At 40.2% G+C, this 19,987-nt stretch overlaps 1 protein-coding gene across 9 annotated transcripts in view; it reads right to left on the bottom strand.

The window, feature by feature from the left end:
* The window catches only part of IKZF1 (IKAROS family zinc finger 1), a 71,433-nt gene that overhangs the window by 38,143 nt on the left and 13,303 nt on the right, over nt 1-19,987 (bottom strand). For all 9 annotated transcript variants that reach the window (XM_042048807.1, XM_042048806.1, XM_042048805.1 and 6 more), the window contains exons 2-3: nt 19,878-19,931; nt 13,028-13,147 (exon numbers count right to left, since the gene is read on the bottom strand). In XM_042048807.1, coding sequence (XP_041904741.1) covers nt 13,028-13,147; nt 19,878-19,917 — 160 coding nt within the window. In that variant the 5' untranslated portion in view covers nt 19,918-19,931. The remainder of the gene's footprint in view (nt 1-13,027; nt 13,148-19,877; nt 19,932-19,987) is intronic.

Raw genomic sequence — 19,987 nt, 5'->3', positions numbered from 1 at the left:
TGGGGTGTTCTGTTTGTGTTTGTGCAGTCTTTAGAGTAACAGAGGTTCTTTTTCAGGAACCCTGTGCCACAACATAAAACCAGAGACAAAAAAAGTCCCAACAAAACAATTGGAAAATAATGGCAGTAGAAAAACCAAAGTTTAATTCACTCACTTTCTCAGTCTTACACCAACAGCAACAACTAAAATGGACAGAAGACACACAATTATATGCAACTAGAACAAGACCTGTGCTGTGAAAACTGGTGCCAGGCATTCAAAGGGTGATCAAAACTTGGTCTCCTGTAAGGGTTAATGATCTATTTAGGCTATCATTGTTGGCATTTCCTGCCATCTCAGCATTTATGGAATATTTGAAAGTGTCTAGCAGGCAAAGTTTCTGTCAAACTTCCTCTCTGCTCCTAGTCGCATGCCCTAGCCAGTGTAAGTGCCTTTTACTTGGAAGAATCTTTTTCAAAGCATCTGCCCAGTTTATGCATAAAGTGCTTTTCAAATATTCCAAAGGAAAAGCCATTGCATTGCATTTTCACCAAATATGATGGATTCTCAGGACAGAAACACACAAATGTGTGTCCTATTGTGTGGTAACATGTTAGGAAACCTTCCTTCTGATGAACTACCAAGTTGCAGCTCCTTGTTGCTACCAAGTCAGGGAGAGTGCATCAGCAGTGCCCAACCTAGGATTCATAATGCACCTAAATTCCATATGAACACCTAGACAGCATGGTGGGACTAAGTGTGAGGCAAATGGAAAGCATGAAAACCCTTCCTCATTAAAATGCAAAACAGCTCTACAGAAGTTGCTACTTCTTATTAGCTAAGATAGATTTTGGTATCTGCCATGGCTATGCTGCACTGTGGAATATAGTGAGGTCAAGAAAGGAAATGAAATCCTGCTAACTTCAGCACCTACAAACACATACATCCAGAAATACAGTTTGGGCTATTGGTTATGCAAGCTGAGCCAGGTCATGGCCGGGCAGGTCTGTCAGAGGCTGCAGAAAGCGTGCAGACTCGGTTTTCAGAAAATGAACCTTTACCTGGTAAACTGGTCAGCAACCAGAGACAAAAATGTGGGACTAATGAATGATGCTTTGTTCATTTAGAAGAGAGAAAGTCAAGTCTCAGTTCCAAGTTACTTGTCCAACACAAAAAGACAAAATTGTAATGGCTGATTATTTCTGAGCACATAAAACACTCAAATCCCAGTAATCGCAATATTCTGCTTGAAGGTTTTTGGACTCTTGGAAACTGTTTGTCATCAGGATTGTCACTTCCAGTAGAGTGGTTCTAAGAGCTCTCCTTGCCACCAGGACAAATGAAGCACGGCTCATCCACAGCTTCAAATCCCTTTACCTTAAAGACATCATGGAGTCTCAGGAAATCTGATGTGAATCACAGGCTCACACCAGCAGGGTAAGGTGCTTCTCAAGGGTTTGAAGAAGAGAATGTTAAAAGTTTCATTTTCTATTGTCATCTGTTTTATCAAATGAATGTGCAGTGCCTGTCAGTAGTGCAGGATGGTGGCATGCTGCAGCAAATCTTCCCAGCAAGTCTGCTGAAACTAGCTTCTGCTGATGCAAATGTGCTATTTGCTAGAGCTGCCCATGGCTATCTGATTAACTCCCATCCTATGCCTGAATGTGAAAAACACAACCTGCAGCCCAGAATGTGAGGATCACTGTGTTCTCAGGAAGCAGGCAACTATTTGTGCTCTGTCTCACTGAGGGCAAAAAATAAGGGTGAAAAAAACCACCTTTGCACAGAAAACATGAGTTCCCACACAGGAAAGCAGGGGACTGCATTGTGCTCAACTAGCCTGGTCTTTGTGGGGAGATATATTTTGAACTCACCTGAAGCTCCCTGAGATGTGCATAAGGAGATTCCCTGAATACAAGTTGCTTTCTGGAGCAGGAGAGCAGAGGGGTCCATCACTACCACTATTAGAGTGGTGCTTTTAACTGTGCTTTTGTACTCATTAGCTCAGTTAGCTACTGAAACATCTCTAAGAAATTTATCAAGTTAGGCACGCATAAGCTTTTAGTGGAAAGCTGTATCTCAAACAAGAGATACAAGATATTATATCTGCATTTTCCAGTAGATTATTTCAATATGTCACACATATCTCCCTCTGTGAGCAGTATATTGTTCAAACAGCTTCACTATGCAATCCTAAATTTGGTACAGCACTGCAAAAGAATCTTCTGGAGAAAAACTTTTAATGAATGATTCCCTGTCTCTCCATTACAGACCTTATCTATATAACACTGCAAGGAATTAAGTTAACAGAATACCTGAATGCAAGGAGGAATTTCATTTATGAGCAGCAGGGGAGAATTCTCAGGACCCATGTAGCCCTCACTGCTGAGCCAGCAGTGGCAGGCGGGAGACCCTCTTCAGGCAAAGAATGCTAGCAGGAAGACTTGAGGGCATGTGTGTTTCTCCCTCCTTTCCCCATCTCTCTCTATCTTCGTGAACTCCTTTGTGGGCCTTCTAGTACCATGACCTTCACAGCTGCCTTGGCCCAGCAGCTTTACACAGACTAGAAAAGCCACAATGGGTACCAGCGGGTCTTCCTCAGCTGCTGCCCACTTCCCAAATGGAATTTACAGTTTACTTTCTTATAGGGATACAGACAAGCTAGCAGGAACTAACCTTTTCCTCTTTTAGGTTTGAAAAAAAAAATTTTATGGCGTGTTTATGTTGCAGAGTGCATGTTTGCTTGGTCTTAAGAAGAAGAAAAAGCTCAGCTTTCAAGATAAATGTTCTTTTGCATATGTGGACTGTTTTTACATTGACATAAACATAGAGGAACTTGATTTTCCAGGCACATAATTTTATGAGTGCTAAAATGCATATTTGTATGTACATATGTGTATGTGTGTACATATAAACATGCAAAGGCAAAAGTACAGAATAAACAGCTCCTGATATCTGGAAAATACATTGCCATTTCAAATTTCAGAGGGAGTATTAAAGAAAAAAATGAATTATAGAAAGTTTTAGAAATGTAAAACATATTTGCATTGTCTTCTAAACACCAAGGGTTGTATCATGCATTGTATAAATCAGTCTCTCTCTTTGAACACAGGAAAGAGCTTATTATTAATGCTTATACTGTACAGCAAATGTAGACTCATTAATGTGTAATTACAGAATAAACAATATCAGACTTCTCTAGTCTGTTTTGCAAGGAGAAAAAGAATTCCATTTAACACCACAATAAGCCCATGATAGGATACCAATTTTACTAGGATCTACTAGCAATGTGATGGCAAGATTAAACAAATGTGATACTACAACAGAGGTAATGCCTCATTACCATTATTCCTCCCTCACATGTTTCATGTGTTGGGCTCCAAAGCCACTGAAGCCTTTTGCTAGCACAATTATCATTTCTCATTCTTACTTCTACTTGCCATTATGCAGACAAATGGGCAGGAAGCTCAACACCTCCCCAGAAAAGCCTAGTTCCCATTTGACTTCTAGATAAATTGCTGTAGATCCACACCTGCAGCAGACAAAGCTCCAGTGACCACGCTCGCCATCAGGGCTTCCCCACCTCCCCTCCACCGTCCAGCCATGGGAGGTGCCAGTTGAAAAATTAGTTGTATTCTGGGGGGAAGAAGGATGAACCCTGACTCCCAAAGGAAGGCACCATATCAGTGTGGAAGAGATGTTCTCACCTCTTTGCTCATGGCTTTGGTCTGGGAAAACCAGGAGGAGTGCTCTGCTTTGGAAAGGCAGAGACATTCACAGCCTGAATTGTGAATAAAAGCCAGCTGGACCTCAGGGTATGGATGGATCATGGACAGTTTGACACTTCCCTCAGTCACGTAGGTGTTTCCCCTTTGCAAATCTGGGCACAAAACCCAAGCAGTGGGTCTCACCCCACAATAAGGCAAATGTATCTTTCATAGTGAATTCTATAGGTGCATGTGTTTCTTTTCCCCTGAAAACAAATTCTCATATGGAAAGAACTGGAAAGATATATTTGAAAGGCAGATGCAGCATGAGGGGTGCAGAAACAGCAGTGTTCCCCAGCTGGCAGTCCCCATTTTCGTGCTAATGAAACCATTCTGCTTCAATGCCAACCACTGCTACCACTTCCGAGCATTGCAACACATATTCAAAGCAGGAAAAAACAGGCTCCATAACTCAGTCCATATAATGCTGAGGTGCACAGTACTGTGAATGAAAAGGGATGGATCTCCCTCCAAAAAACCCCTAAGCCACTATTAAAAATCAGAACATGAAGCTCTTAGCTTAGACAAAAAAAACCCCCCAAACTCAAAAGCCACCAAAGATTTGGGAAGTTCAAATCCATAGCAGGGATGTTGGCTGATCACAGCTTCTTACAAATACAGGATGCTTTTAAATGATGAAATATGGAGAATGAATATTTCCTCTTCATTTAGTTGCAACACGAGCTGAAAGTGTCGCCAGCTTTAGTTTAAACCCACCTTTCCATTGCATTGAGCATTTCTGTTGTTACTTAATCAGCAGGGAGGGCAAAATCATGTGAAGATACTCTCTGTTATATGAAGGAATTAGCAATTCATTCTAAAGATCTCAACTATTATTTATTTTTGATGGAGGTGTCAGGGAACAAGTGAGTTTCTCACATCGTTCCATAAAATAATCTAGAAGTTACTGAAAACACTGGTAAGAGCCACTTCCTCAGAAGTAACATTTCCAGGGTAAAAAAAATGGTTCATGTGAAAGTTCTCCTTACTCTTCAGTTTCTTCTTTTTTTTTTTTGTTTCTTTTTTTTTTTTTTTTTCTCTTTAAACTCTGATATGTGGCTTGGAAGAGTGGAAGTTAATTTATGCTTTCATATTTCTCCACTTTCGCTACATTTATTACACTTCTCAAGAGAGATAATTTTGGACTATCTTTGGGGGAGGAGAAACAAGGAAAATGGAATGTGAAAAGCAAAGAGCAAAATGCGTGCCTTAACTTTTACTTTTGATCAGGCCTGTTTTGGCTGGAAATTGAGAGTAATTCTGTGCTTGCTCTGCCATTTTTTTTCAATCAGGTTCTTAATCCAATTTTTAGGTATGGATTCTGGCATGTTAGGATTGAAATCTCATTTGCATCAATAGAGTACGAGTTACTCACTTCCAAAAATCCTACTTGGTGCCTGTGGTGTCACTATGGCTAATGGTGAAATGCCAGATTAGATACCTTCTTGGGATCTCTTTTTTTATGCAGGTAACTTAGATACCTAAATGTTTCTGAGAAACATGACCCTAAACTGCAATATGGGAACTGGGCATTATTCCTAACTCCAAAATGTGTAAAAAAGCAAAGAAAGAAGCACACACCAGGGTTAATTTACTAGGAATTATGTTCCTGCATGCGCACCTTCATAACACAGAATCCACTTATGGGTGAGGGAGGAATCTAGGGAGGGAGGGAGGGAGGCAGGGAGCAGCAGGACATCTCACATTGCAGGCTGAGGTCTAGCCTGCTTTTGGGCTGCTGCTCTGCTCACTTGCTTGTTCAGGGAGGCAGCTGGATGAGCCATGACATAAGCTGTCTCTGGAAGCCAGAATCCTGGGATACTAGCTGATCCACCTTCACGAGTTAACAGCTTGTTGTGTTCACATATATTCACCATAAATAACATGCTGAGGGTGAGCCTGCACTGGTGGCTATGTCATATCTACCTATTGCCCTTCAGGCAAAGCTTTTTCCTAAGAGACCATCTGAGGCTTCAAGAAACCTCACATAGTGAGCTCAAAGGATAAGGTTCGGGGACAAACCTCTGTCCTGCTGCAATGAGTGGCGTTTGCTCCTGGCTTTAAGACTACAGCTCCAAAAAGGACCTCTTCCATCCCCTCTTTTTATCATAAAGGGTTTAATCTACACTGAGGAAAACTGTGGAGGCATGATCACGCTGCAAATCCTTCCTTGCAGATCTCAAACATGGGGGATTCAGCTACAGTGACATTATGTTCGCACATTTTTCTGTGGGACAGAGCCTGGAAAGTTCACACCTGAGGGGAGAGCATTGCTGCAGGTCCTCTGCAGCCAGAAGCCCTCTCCTCCCAAGGAGGCACCATAGCAGGAGTTAAAATTACAGAAATGTGAGGAATGGTTGAACAAAACCAAAAGAGCAGCTGGTTCCAAAACAGCACCTCTGTAGAGACAAGTGGTCCCTGCACTGTGCCTCAGTCCAGCAGTTTTCTCTAAGACTGCAGTCCTGAAGAGCACTCGGGGTGAAAGAGGACTTGCCCAAGGTAAAAAGCAAGCCTACAACAAAGAACAAGCAAGAATTAACACAGAATGAAGGAGTGGCTGGTGTTGGGAGGCCAATCCAACCTTTTGATGAAGACTCATTCCCTTAAAATAACCTGAGGTTTAGCAAGCTGCAGTTACAGAGGTCCTCCTCAGCTTAAAATATGCCCATCTTCCAGCCAGAGCCTAGTGTTTCTGCAGTTGAGCTGCAGCCACTGCTGAGATCCTGCTAGATAAATTTCACTCCTGAGCTAGAATGGGGCTTATCTCTGAGGCACATCTCTTCTGCTCAGATAAAGAACTTCCTCTCACTACAGTTTAGATCAGCAGACTCAATCTCTTTACCCAAAGCCACACAGCTAAACACACTGCATCTCTCCAATTCAAAGCAATGCTCGGCACTCTCCAACACTGAAGAAACAAAACTTGCACAGTTCCCAGTCTTTTCCTGAATTTTGTGCTGATGTTCTCTTCTGAAAACACAGCTGTATCCAGCAGGTGCTCATGAAATAGGCTGCAGCTCCACAAGCTACACAGCTCTGGAGAAATAAGAGAAAAAACCCCACAGCTTCAGCACCTACTGCAACGTCATGTTGCCACACAGTGGCAACACAAATCATACTTCTGTCATACTTCTGAGTAAAAAAAATCCTCACAAAACTAAATGGAAATAATTTTAAAAGTACAATTCTTTTTTAGGATCAGTTCTGTTCTCAAGGATTTGATTTTGTCATGTGCTATGGTTGTGTCAGAGGGCAAATTTTTACATGCCTGATCTGGCTTTGCATGGGTTGAGACAAATGCACTAATAATGCAGCACAGCCTACGCTGGGGCAGCAGCAGCTCTGTTTTCCAGGCTGGGTCCCCCTTACCTCCACAAATTTCTTGCAAGTTTGCTCTGAAAATGGTCACTCTCCATTACTTGAAGCAAGCATTTTTAAATTTGTTAGAGGAATTCACCTTCAGGAATAGGGTTGTTTTCCACTTGCCTTTGTGCACATTTTTCTAAGTCCGAAGTCATTACACAGATCAGAGCTTGTCTTTGGCACAACAGGAAATTCCCAAAGGCCCCAAATACCTGGGTCTTCCCTCTAGCACACTGTTTCACACCATGCTCATGCGAAACAAACCTTTGAAGGCTGGAATATAACATATATCCTGTATGGCATATTTAAGGGCATTCATGAAATTTGTCATGTGCCTTCCCCAGCTAAACCACCCCCATCCTCCTCCATACAAATTCCCATAAGAGTTTTGCAGACAAAATGAAAATAATCCTGACAAAAATCTCCTGCCTTCTCCTTAAAATTATAAGTTGTACTGGCAGGCTCTCAGAGCAATCAATACCAGTCCATACTGGGGCATGTTACTTTGGGGTTAGAAATGGGGGCTTCAGACCAAACAAGAGGGGAGATTCCCAACTTCCCTATTTTAAAAGTTCCTAAAATATTTCAGTTTCAAGTTTTTCAATTCCTTCAGAAGCCTCCTCAGGACTTTCAAGCCTTGTTTCATTGTGGAGGGTTAAGGACAATTTTCAAAGCTCCCCAAACCATCTTGAAACAAATTTTCTCTCTGCTCTCATGAGGGCTACATCAGGTGAGACAGCAATTGTTACCAGTTATTTGCAAAGGCTCATCAGCTTCTACACACTTCCATACCTTTGAGCCGCAGACATATCCATCTGAAGCCTGAGCAAGTAAAACATATTGCACAGCCCTCCTGGTTACTTTAGGTCTCAGAATCTGGTTCTCTGAATGTCCAGGTGGACACATGCCACACTTTATAATTCATACACAAGACACTGAGCTTACAGCCACTGAACTCCCACAAGGAGGAGTGTGCAAAGATGTTTAGCTCCAGCAGTCTTATTCCTCAGCCCCTTTCCCTGCCCAGCAGAACTACCAGGGCAGCAGTGAGCTGGACCTGTCTGAACCACAGGACCGATTTTGCAAGCTGGGGTGGGGCACTTCCCCTTTTTTCTTTCCTCGCTTTTCCCCTCTGTCTGCCTTTCCACACTTTTACTCTGTCTCCACCCAGCTGTATGTGAGTTGCAGTAGATTTATGTAATGGCAATGGTTGTGGTTGCCTGGTGGCCCCTCAGCAATGCTTGTGTCGGTGCTCTCAAATGGTTGAGCTCCTTTTAAGGAAATAAAGTTTCAAAGCTGCTCAGAGAGGGGACACTTGTGTGCATCAGTAAGTAGCTCCTCATGCAGGTTATGACCTCTGAATGCCCATGGCTGGGAGGGCAGACCCCAGGGTGTGAAGGCAATGCTGGAGTCCCAGTGATGCCAGGCTCCGAAGCCTGCAGCTACACAGGCTTCTCCTTCAATAACTGAGTTGTGGGAGGGAGGTGACATCATCCCTTGGTATTTCCCACTGGGAGAGAAAAATGTCAAAAAACCATATTCCTTTTAATGTCTCTTCCCATACTTGTTTATTTTAAACAATCAGACTTTATAGCTTCAAATGAATCTTGTCTGTCTTCTACTGATATCTAAGATCACCCTGACTGGTTACTTTGGGTATACTCTGTCAATTGCACAACAGTTTCAACCCAATTTTGTGAGATGACTTCTCCCCACCTCTTAAAAAGAAGAAGATCTCTATGCATTATTTTTTTCAGGTCCAGACTGTAATCTGTGACTACAGTGGTAACACTTGACTTCTGTATTAGAAGTTCATGCAGCACCAGACAGCTGTCTGTGCAGAAATGGTGAGCCCACAGCCTCTTTCTGAGGCCACTAACACTGTGAGATGGCTTTTTTTTACCCAGTGATGGCCAGCTATGGAACGGGCAGTTACGGATAAAGGAAGGCACTGCCTACCTTTCTAGACAAATGCTACCACTGCAGAAAATGGCTTTCTCTGTGAAGTAGGGTCTGATGTACAGCTCACTGAGTCACTAACTTCCCACACATGGCTTGAATTAGGATACAGTCTCAGAGCACAAACAGTCCTAAGTTGCAACTGTTTACCACACACAGGATGTTCAGTACTGATGATCCACAAAACGTGCACACAACGTTTAACCTGAAACTTGCAGAGACTGAGAATTATCAAACGATATTTCAAATAGGGTACAATGGGAAATAGGGCTGTCCAAAATAGGCTACAAAGAACTAATTCTTAATGGAATGGACTTTCAGTGGGATGTGTATTTCTAAATAACTCAGACCAAGATTTCAAAAGGCTATTTAGGAGAGATGATAAAACTGAGTCTCTAGAGCCTTCAAGAGCTGTGAAAATCTCACACTTTGCTGAAAATATTCCCTGTGTTTTCTAGAGAAACTATCTGTAGAGCACACAGGTGAAGAGAATAAGAAAATAATAAAATGTTATAGGTGCCAGATCAGCCCGAGAAGTAAATTTGGGGTGGAGAATAGGACAAGGAAGGAAGAAGATCTAGTGGACAGAGCAGCAGAAATTAAGCATGCAGAAGGAAGCTGCTCAACACATTCTGGGGGTCGAAACATTAAAATCATAATAATCTCATCAAGGAAATGAAGAGCCTTGATGGTGAGAAGAACATCTCTTTCAATATGTTTCTGCTTTGCTGTGCTGCTTGGGGTTATTACTAGAAACTGTTGATGACTTTACTTCCATAAATTACCCTTTCAGACCCATTGATCATTTTTGCATTGGTAAGAAGAAAACCATGTTTTGGGCATCCCCCCTGCCTGGAGCACAAGTCAAAACATACATTTCATGATCCTCTGGGTTCCTCCCTTAGGAAATTTGCACCCTCTCTAGTCATTTTAAGTGAGAATTCAAAAACTGAAGGCACCCAATAAAATCTGGTGAGTAGAGAACTTCAACACCTTCCATCTCAGAGCAGGAGAAATATTTCAAATAGTTCTATCAGCTCTATAACCCCACATTCAAGTCTCAGTACAGGTTTGAAAGAAGCACAAAAAGAGATTTTCGAAAACGCATGGAGGAGCAGAGCCTTTCCTTTCTAAAAATAGCTTATTTCCTGTAATCTTTGCCCTTCAAAATGCTACATTGATGAAAAAGGTAATTTAACTTTTGACTCCAGAGTTAAAGATTATTCCATGAAATGTTACTACAAATCTGAGTAAGCAAGCTGTCACTTGAACATTTCTATCTCACAGGCTGATTAAAATTAATAACAGATTTCTCACCTAATTTCAGTAGGATGAGGTAAATACTTATGCTTTTCATTTAACAAATCTGCAATTCCCGTTGTTAACTCTATAGCCTCACGTGCACAAGAAAGTCCTCCAGAATGTAGAGACCCTCTTCAAAAAATGTCTGACTCAAATTCCTTGGTGTACACTGTATGGACAGCTTATCTCTCAGGGTGTTACTGATTAAGTGGAATGTACTGTAAATCCTATGTTGAAATAAATCCAAATGCTAGGGAATTCCCTTCTGATGAAGGAAACAGATGGGACATTAGGAAAGTCATACAGAGAGAAATTGTTGGCTGGTCATATCTGCTCGTGCAGGGCCTGTCGGTTACCACAGGCCACAGTCTAGCTCCCACCTGCAGATGCACACAGATAATATCAGTGGGTTTTTACAGTGCTCTCCTGTCTATCTTTCATTCTACAAACTGCTTTTTCAGATCCCCCTTGTCAACCTAAGTTCAATGATAAACAGAGGTGAGGAACAGATCTTGAGACTTGGAGATGATGGTGTTGTACTAAACACCAAGCCTGTCTACACTGCAGTGCCTCTGCCTACATAGGAAGACAGCCCCCTTCATCCCTAATACATCTATAGGATCATACAGGCCAAACACCACTCCTAAGGCATTATGTTATTCATAAGAGACTTTCTTTTGATAAAGATCTAGAATGTGCACAGCAATCATATGGCTCCTGATATGCCTGGGGCATGTGTTCAGATCCTCTTTGTAAAAAAGGAGAACTAATTTTTTTAATATACTGTTTTCAGAGACTTAGCTTAGAGTTAGAAAAAAGGAGCAATAAAAGAGGTAAAAGTGCATGCAGCTTTACAGAAAAGAAAAATATTGGAAGCATTGGTGTTGATACCTACAGATCATCCATAAAGCAGATTATTGTGAATTGTCTTTGTTTTGGTTGACTATGGTAAATGTCTCACTACAAGATGTAACCCGTGTAAACAAAAGAGCTAGGGGTAGAGAAAGTGGCTGAAGAAAAATTGTTAAAGTCAGGACATGGAAAATCTAATTTATTGCTGAGTAATGAGAATAGCAGATGGAACTTATCATATTTAGAATATGTGTATATATTGATATATGTGACCGAACTGTTGGCAGAATCATTACATCATCAGCAAATATAAAGTTCAAATTTGCTGGGTCTGCATGATATTTGTGAGTATGTTAAAGAAAATTCAACACTATGAAAAATCCTGTTTGTTTGGGTTTGAACAAAGAACTTAAAAAATTTAATTTCTGAATCAAGGCTTAAATATTTTGTAGGGTTAGTTACTCTGGGAGAAAGGAGACATAACTCTTTTTATGGAGTTGATAGACAAGCAGTTAATGAAAGATTTTGTCCAAATATCTTTGGACTGAAACATTTAGTAAGCAATCAGATTGTTAAAAAACATTTTTTAAAATTAATTTGTTTATAAGGTATGTCAATATGCATGTAAGAGCTGGAATTTTTGCTCACATTTTTGATAAGAGGGGATCAAATGGTAAATAAAATGAAAATGCATAAGATGATGCGCCTACTACTAGCTAGTGCTGGAGTTGGGAGTGGGTTCTATTCCTAAGGCTGACACCATCCTGCTGTATTATGGTGAATTGATTATTTTGCCTTCTGTGCCTCCCTTTCCACCTAGTATCCTTTACTGGATTTCCTTAGACAATAAATATGTAAAGGCACTTGCAGTCTTTCTGTAAATCATCCACCCTGACCCTCACTGTTACAATAATGTAAGAATGTATGAATCATGAATAATACTTTTAATTGTGGGTAGATACTTGTACTTTGATACTCATGACTTTACAGAAATGATTTTGTCATATAGGGCATTGATCACAGCATTCTGGGAGTCAGTGTGCTTTTTTTTCCTTTTTTCCTTTTTCTTTTTTTTCCTGCTGGTAAACAGGCATGGTGCTCAAGCAATATTTAGTCTTTTTAGTGCACTATATGGGAGCAAGGGCATGCAGTAGTCAGCAGCATTGCTGCTCCTTGGTGTGATACTGGGATCCCTAAGAATAATCAGCATTTTGCAAAATCATCTCTGGACGACAATTTTAACCAAACAGACTTTATCAATTGCGGGTTTTTATCTAAAAGACCAGTGTTTTCTAAAGTTCTCCCAGGTAAAAAATCAAGGATAAATGGAGATCAGATATTGGAATCTGAAATATATGAATACTATGTCTGTTTTAATATGCATTTCTGGGGAAATCTGAAGTGCAGATAACACAATTACATTAAAGATAGCATTCAAATTAATAATAAAAATAATAGAAATACCTGAGCATTTACTGAATTTTTATCAAATCTAACTTCATATAATTTTGACCTGGAACCACATATTTAATTCTATTTCCTACATAGAATGAAACCTATATTTCCTGGGGAGAATTTCATGCAACAGTCATGCTTTAGAAAGAAGATAAATAGTAGGATCTTTACAACTTCTCTGTGGATGAAGATTCCTTTCCCAAAGAACAGGTTGCACAAAAAACACTATGCACCCGAAGAAGATGAAAAGACACAGGACCTGCTTGTTTACCAGCTTATGAAAAAGTAATTTAACATTATTGCTATATCATCTACTAGTATTTCTTATCAGAGTGGATTTGTCATCTTACCCAAGATTCTGTCATTCTTAGAACTCTGTTGACCTCCAGTACTAGTTGAAAGGTCCTCTGGTATAGGCATAGGTTCGTCTGGATCATCAGGGACATCACTAGTTGGAGGACTTTCCTTTCCTAATAGTGAGGAAAGTAGCATCAGTTAGTTGTCAGAGTAGCCTCATTTTCAAATAATAAAATTAGAGGAACCACAAATCAAATAAAACTTAAAAAGCCCCTAAACGCTACTAAAACATGATATCCTTAGGACCAAACCCTACTCTCCTGCAGGGAAAACATCTTATGAATACAGGGGAATTATATTTTTGAAAAGAATGCATGCCAATGTCTCTGCCAAATTTACTGAAGTCTGGATACACAGTTATTAGCCTTGCCATTTTGGGTATTTGTGAGACATACATGTTTTCTAGCTGCCATGCTCATAAGATCTAATTTAGCTAACACAGACTGACAGGTTACAAAGGTTATCAAATGGACGTCCTTTGTAAAAACACTTCTTTCTTCCACAAGTTCTCCTTGAGAACACATCAAGATTTGCTTCAAAGACAGAGTGAAGTCTAACTCAGAAGTGTTCTGGGGCTCCAAAAGAACTACCTCAAAAATAAAATTTTATCTTCAACTAAAAATTCAGCTACAATGCCAGCAAGTTTCACTAATACCCACAGATCAACTTCTGGCTGGTCCTTGTGCCTACAAGTAGACACAAGGAGAAGTGCCTGTAGGTCCCAGGACTTCTTAAATATGCACAATTAGCAGAGTTCAGCAAACACGACTTCAAGGATTTTATTGTCTTTTATTTGTAAATAGGAAACAAACCCTAATATCTTGTGTACACAAGGTTTTGCAGAGGAAAACAAATTGGTGCTTTAACACATTGTAGGTATTGTGGAATTGTTTTAGAGCTGAACACAATACAATAAGAAAAGGAACTCTCTTGCTAAGTATTGTGTTTCCAGAAATGGTGAGATTTCTTGATTCAGCGCTCAGTCACAGCATACATCTCCAGCCCACAGTACTATCACTGTCTTGCAGAACTTCTTTTAAAATGACATCATGCATCTCTAACAAAAGCATGCCTTGGAAACAACTACTTGAAGAAATTATCTAAGTGATTACTTTCATTGACTATTACTAGAAGACTGGTCTTTGCATTAATAGCAAAGAATAGAACAGGCCCAGAGCAGGATTTGAGCTCAGTAATGTTCACATAAGACACTTGTCTCCCAAATGGAGATGTTACCAAATTACATTGATTAAATCTGTTAGACATCCTGTAGCAATTGGCAAAACAGTAAGGGCAGTAATTCCATGGCACAAAGCCCTAGCAAATTAGTGGTTTTTTTCCTAACAATAATTCCTCATTAAAACACAAACTTTATCCATTAAATCCATTAAACTTTAAAGCACTTAACAGAAATGGAAAAATTAAACCAAATATAGCTTAATTAAGTAACAGCAGTTTAGTGGCGCCAGTTATGGACTTGATCTGAATGAAGTGAATGGTTTCTTCTCTACCTCCTGGACTGATCAAAGCATTGTGCTTTCCATCTTTACTGATCATGATGGGGAGAAATGACAGGTAGGTTTAAGTCGCCTTCCAAATTAGCTGGTTTGAGTCGTTTGCACAAATCTATGTTTAAATGAATGAAATAAGTATGTGACTGCATTTCTTAATGACATATCTATCAAACTGTGAAATAATCACTGAGCAGGAGTTTTGAGAGCAGCATCAGGTGAACCATCCCAAACTGCAGCCAGAGGACTCCAGGGTAATGAAGAAACAGTCCTGCACTGGCAGAGGGACTAACTAGATGATTTAATAAGGTCCCCTTATATCCACCTTCTGTGGAGTGTTCTTAAGTGGGCAAAATCACAACTACTGGATGTAAGTGCAAGAGCAAAGGTGGATTGCATAAACAGACAAGAAGGAATATGAATTTTACAGCAAAGGAAAATAAAAGCAGGAAGTAAGTTCATTAAAACATTTTTTTGCCATTCATTGTTTAGCTCCTTATTTAGTTATTTCTTCAGATTTCTGAGATGTAGGGAACTTATACAACTGACAGCAAATTTTCCATTCCAAGTTCCACCCTGACAAGCTGCAGTTCCACCCTGACAAATGCACAGGTGAGGAGAGACAACTGAAACACTTCAGTTTGTTCAACATATTTTGCCCCACACAAAACAAAAACAAAAAAATCCCAGAGGTTTTATTGCAGGACAATTAACAGCGTGGCAGCTCTCTTCGTACTGCATGTAAGTTAAGGAAATTTGTTAAAAAGTAACAGTAATCCAAAGCTACCTGCATCCAAGGATCTCTTTTAACTGTGCTCCCAGTTAAAACAATGGAGGTTGATGCTTTGACTGAGTCTAGGCTGAGAAGAACACTTACCCTAAAAACCTGAAGACCAATATAAACTCCTCAGAACTATGGGATAACAGCAAACAAAATAATATCTTTCTAAGTGTGTAATTAGGCATCCTACAATATGTAGTCTAAGTGGAATACTTTGAAGATAAGTCAGAGAAGTCTTTTTGGAATAAAAACCTGTTAGCAGAAGAGTACGTTTGCAGTGGTGAACTCTTTGGTTCACTAAGTGCGTATCAGTCTTCTGCTTGTTAAATTAATAGCAGCTTGCCCAGGTGGTATGAATCAGACTCGCCTCACGGACTTGGTGGGGCAGAAGCTGGAGATCAGGTCTGCTTCCCTCTTTGCAGGAGACTGCAGTTCAGAAAACTTAGTAAACTTGGCTTTAATGACCCATTTAATACAGTTTGATTTCTTCTTGTTACACATGATTGAGAAATCCCTACATGCAAAAAGGGCAAAAATAGTGGATTTAAAATAGATCCATTTATTGAGCTGTGTCTCCTGGATTCTAGGGCATCGTATTTGTATTTCATGCCTTAACTACATCTAAATCATTACACCATGGTAAGTTCATTACTGCATGGCAATCTTACACGTACACAATCTCACATTATTTTTCCAATTAATTTAGAAATGGAAGGCAGGTGGGGAAATGGGGGAATGCTTTCCATTTTAATTTCAAACAGACATGCCCAGAACAACAACTGGTCAAAGGAAAAGGAACTAAATCCCATCCCAACATGCTCTTGGTTAAGTCATAAATAGAAGGAACTACAACTGCAGGCTCGCAACAACAACTGTTGTATCAAACATTCCTTCATTTCAACCTGCATCTCTGAAAAATGGTCTCAGATTTCCAACACTGCCATTTCTGTATAAAAATAATCAGAGAACAGCCTAACCTATCAACGATGCCTGGCAAGGCACTCAACTTCTCTCTATTTGAGTTTCCTCATCTCTGCCCAAGAAATATAGTTGAAGCCATAAGGAAAGAGAGGAAGAGAAAAAACTTGCCAGTTCAATAAAGTTTTAGTACCCTTTATTTCTGTCAAAGTCCTTAGCCTGTTGTTCCTTTAACATGTACATCCAGCTCTGAGAGCGATTCAGTTCATGCCAGAATGGTGCTGCTGGTGCTTCAACTGTTGAAAAGAAAGCCAGGGCAGGACGTCTTCTAGAAATCTCATTCCCTATCCTTTCACAAACTAATGCTGGGTATGTGTGTATTTGATACTGAGGGTTTCTTCTTCCTGCTTTTGCAGAGTGCAGCACAGAATGCAGCACAGCCTGGTTTGTTCTAGGAGATCTCTTAATGTTAGATGTGGAAACATTTGTACCGTTTTTTCACCTTCCTTAACTGTTAGGCCCTAGAACTGAGAAAAAAAAAAAAGAGAAAAAAAGGCAGGAAAAATACTGCTTGTTAAGTGAGATATTATCTGTGTTTTCTGACTCTCTTTTATGGGTGCCGGATACCATTTGGTTAAATGTATGTCAGCTCTCTCCTCATTTCAGAACTGCAACTGCTTGTCTCATGAAATATCACTTTCAGGAGAAAAATAAAAAGTGTGAATTCTGTGCTAGTCACACAGTATTTCAGTTCCTCTAGGAGTCAGCCATGCCTGGATTCCCCGAGGTGGGAATGCCTGTGTGCATACAGGATTTGGCTCACTCACATCAGTTTTATACTCTCCTGGCCCGGCTGGTTGCTGCCACACCTGAGTCAGCTGCAGCTGCATAAAGCACGTGGCTGCAAAACACTGTGTTTGAGCTGGGGTGACTGTTTCTAGAGACCTTCTTTATTTCTGTGTTTAAAAAAAAAACCAAAAAGCCCCAAAAGAAACCCACCAAACCAAATTTATTTTTTTAATTTATAATTTTTAAAAACACAGCCAAGTGTGCTAGTGAACCAAGTCCCCTAATTCCATAGGCCCAGAGAGCAAGCTACACCTGATGAGCATTCCTCATAAAACAGGAGAAATGAATAAGACAGGACAATCTCACACTCCTGAAACTGTGCAGTTGTTTAACTGGTTCCCAAAGTACAGCAGAGCTCCCTCATCATGCAAGGAAGCATCCCAGAAGCACATAGAACCCCAGGAGAAGACAAGGGGAAAAATTCCTTTTTGCATTCACCAACCTATGAGAAAGAAGCAGGTAACACCCCTGTACCTTCAGATCCTCTACTTTTGAGGTCTAGTAAGAGTTTACAAAGAACCAGTATCTGTGGAACCTAATCTGACAAGCGTTCATTTCCAGAAGGTGAATTCCCACACAACTCTTATCATAAATGAAAGCAAATTAGGAAGTTCTTTTTTTGGCCAGTTGTTCATAAATCCAGCTAACAACCCAATACAAGTCACAGCCTTTGCTCACAGAAAGTACCAGATGCTCGGTGACAGAAACAGCAGGAAGAGTTCAAAGCAGACTTCTTTTCTCTTTAATCTGTTTGTGTAGGTCTCCCTCTTATCAAAGGTAACTTTCTTTTTCAAGAAAACCCTCTCTCATCACAGAATAGTACTCTTGCACGATCTTCTGGAAAAGCTAAAAGGCACAACAAAATACTACACTGGTTCAGCTACAGAAAGCTTTGAGAGCTACATATTTTATACATAGAGATACGTCTATTATGTATATATTTACATATATATAAACATTCAAAATGGCCAAGTTTCTTGTAAGTTTTCCCTCGAAGGGGAGAGGCAGACCACAAGGAATGCAATATATTTGATCTGCCAATTCAATCCTTGACTCAAGGCAGCATCTCCCCTGCTGCTACTCTTCATGTCAAAAGAAAAGCAAGCAATGCTCTAGTAAGAAGTAGCAGGCGTGAAGCTCAAAATCACACCGTTGTAAAGAACTCCACAGCAGTTAGGTGTGGGTATCCAGGGTAGCCTGCGCTGCTGCAGAGGAAGAGGTGGTCAGCGTTCCTGCCTGATGGAGCTCACACAAGCAGGGAAGGGTTTCTGCAGCAGGCAGAGGAGCTGGACTCAAGTCATGGTGCCTCTCACTGCTCCAAGTAGATCCACAGTGAAAAAAGGACTAAAACCCCACTGCTTTTTCTGCTAAGGCCACACATGCTTCAGGAACCGCATGTACAAGGACGGATTTTATTTCATTTACAAATTGGTTCAACATGCAACAAAACAGTGACGTGTAAGTATATCCAGTTACAATTCCAAATTTGTTACCTGAGGAGAAAGTGCAACATGTCTCCGCAGGGCTAACTAGGAATGACTTCTCTATATTAAACCTAACTGGTAATCTTCTGTTGGCATGAAAGATTATTATACTGTTGCTCTTTCAGACAGAAAATGTGTTTGATTTTCATTTCTCAGATGACATTGAAAGTTCTGGGTTCCAATTTTTGACAAAACTTCTCAAAACTTGTAGAAAGGAGGCAGAAAAATAACAAAAGAGAGAGGGAATGAAAATTGTATTTGTGTATTTCAGAAAAACCCAGTGACCTAATCACCCACACTGTGCCCAGACCTTTACCAGCTACCTCCTATAGCTGGACCCCCCAGGCCCTGAGGCAGCAGTGCCCAAGAGCTGCTTTTGAAGCGAGAGCTGCACACCCAGGTGTCTGCTGTGAGCGGGCTCGGTGATGGGGCTGTTGTGTTCCAGGCTGAACACTAAAAGTGAAAACTGAAAGCCATTAACCGTTGCAGCTGCCAACATATTAGGGAAACTGGGAAAGACAGTAACTTGGCCTTTTTCAACTGCAGAGGCACAACTATATGAATAGCTATTATCTCTCTCTAAGCCAATTTTGTAAGGAACCAATTTCCAAGGAAGTTAAGAATAGCCCAAAGGAATATCAATATGGGGTAAGACCGCAAAATCCTATTAATGCGACTACAGGGTAAATTTTAGAAACCTAAATTTTCTGCTATTTAAACGTATTTCAAAACATCATCTTGGACAAAAACAATTACAAGCACAAAGTCTCATGCCAATCAGTTCTCATTTTCTTTTTTCTTCTTTCTTTATTTACTCCTTTTTTTTTCTTTTTGTTTTTAAACATGTGTAAGTAAAACGGAAAGCTTTGGGAAAAAGTCAAATAACCCTATATGGTAAACACAGTTTGTTTGTTTTTCATTGGTATTTTCCCCCTCCCACCTGGTGAACTTTGTTTGTTCTATATTTATTTTGTAACAATCAGAATTTTGCTCCCAAAAGAAGTGGCATAAACATGCACTTGACCATGCTTTAGGGATACGCTACCACAGATTTAATGCAAAATTACATCTATGCTTCTATATTCCCTCGACTTCTTTATTTGCACAGTCCCTTTTAAAAAATCCATGCACCATTGGGCTTGGTATCAAGTGATATCATTAATTATATCTCAATTCCCACTTTGGTTTTAAAAAAGACCCAAAGCAATTTTATTGACAACAAGAAAAACATTGTACTGTGCTAGAAAGATGAGCAGGAATTTAGTATTTTCTTTGTAGAAGTATTTGTTAAGGACCTCACCTGAAACCTGGGACATATCTTGAGCCTCATCTGTTTCCATTTTCCTCAAGTTATCTGAGAAGAGAGGAAAAGCCTTATGTTAATGTAAAATAACACACACATACACACAC

Source organism: Corvus kubaryi, unplaced genomic scaffold (assembly GCF_017639235.1).
Source record: "Corvus kubaryi isolate FWS band 111438036 unplaced genomic scaffold, C.kubaryi_AGA036_p1.0 68, whole genome shotgun sequence".
Classification (NCBI taxonomy): domain Eukaryota; kingdom Metazoa; phylum Chordata; class Aves; order Passeriformes; family Corvidae; genus Corvus; species Corvus kubaryi.
Note: the sequence above shows the minus strand (reverse complement) of the source record. Positions and strands in the feature narration are given on the sequence as shown.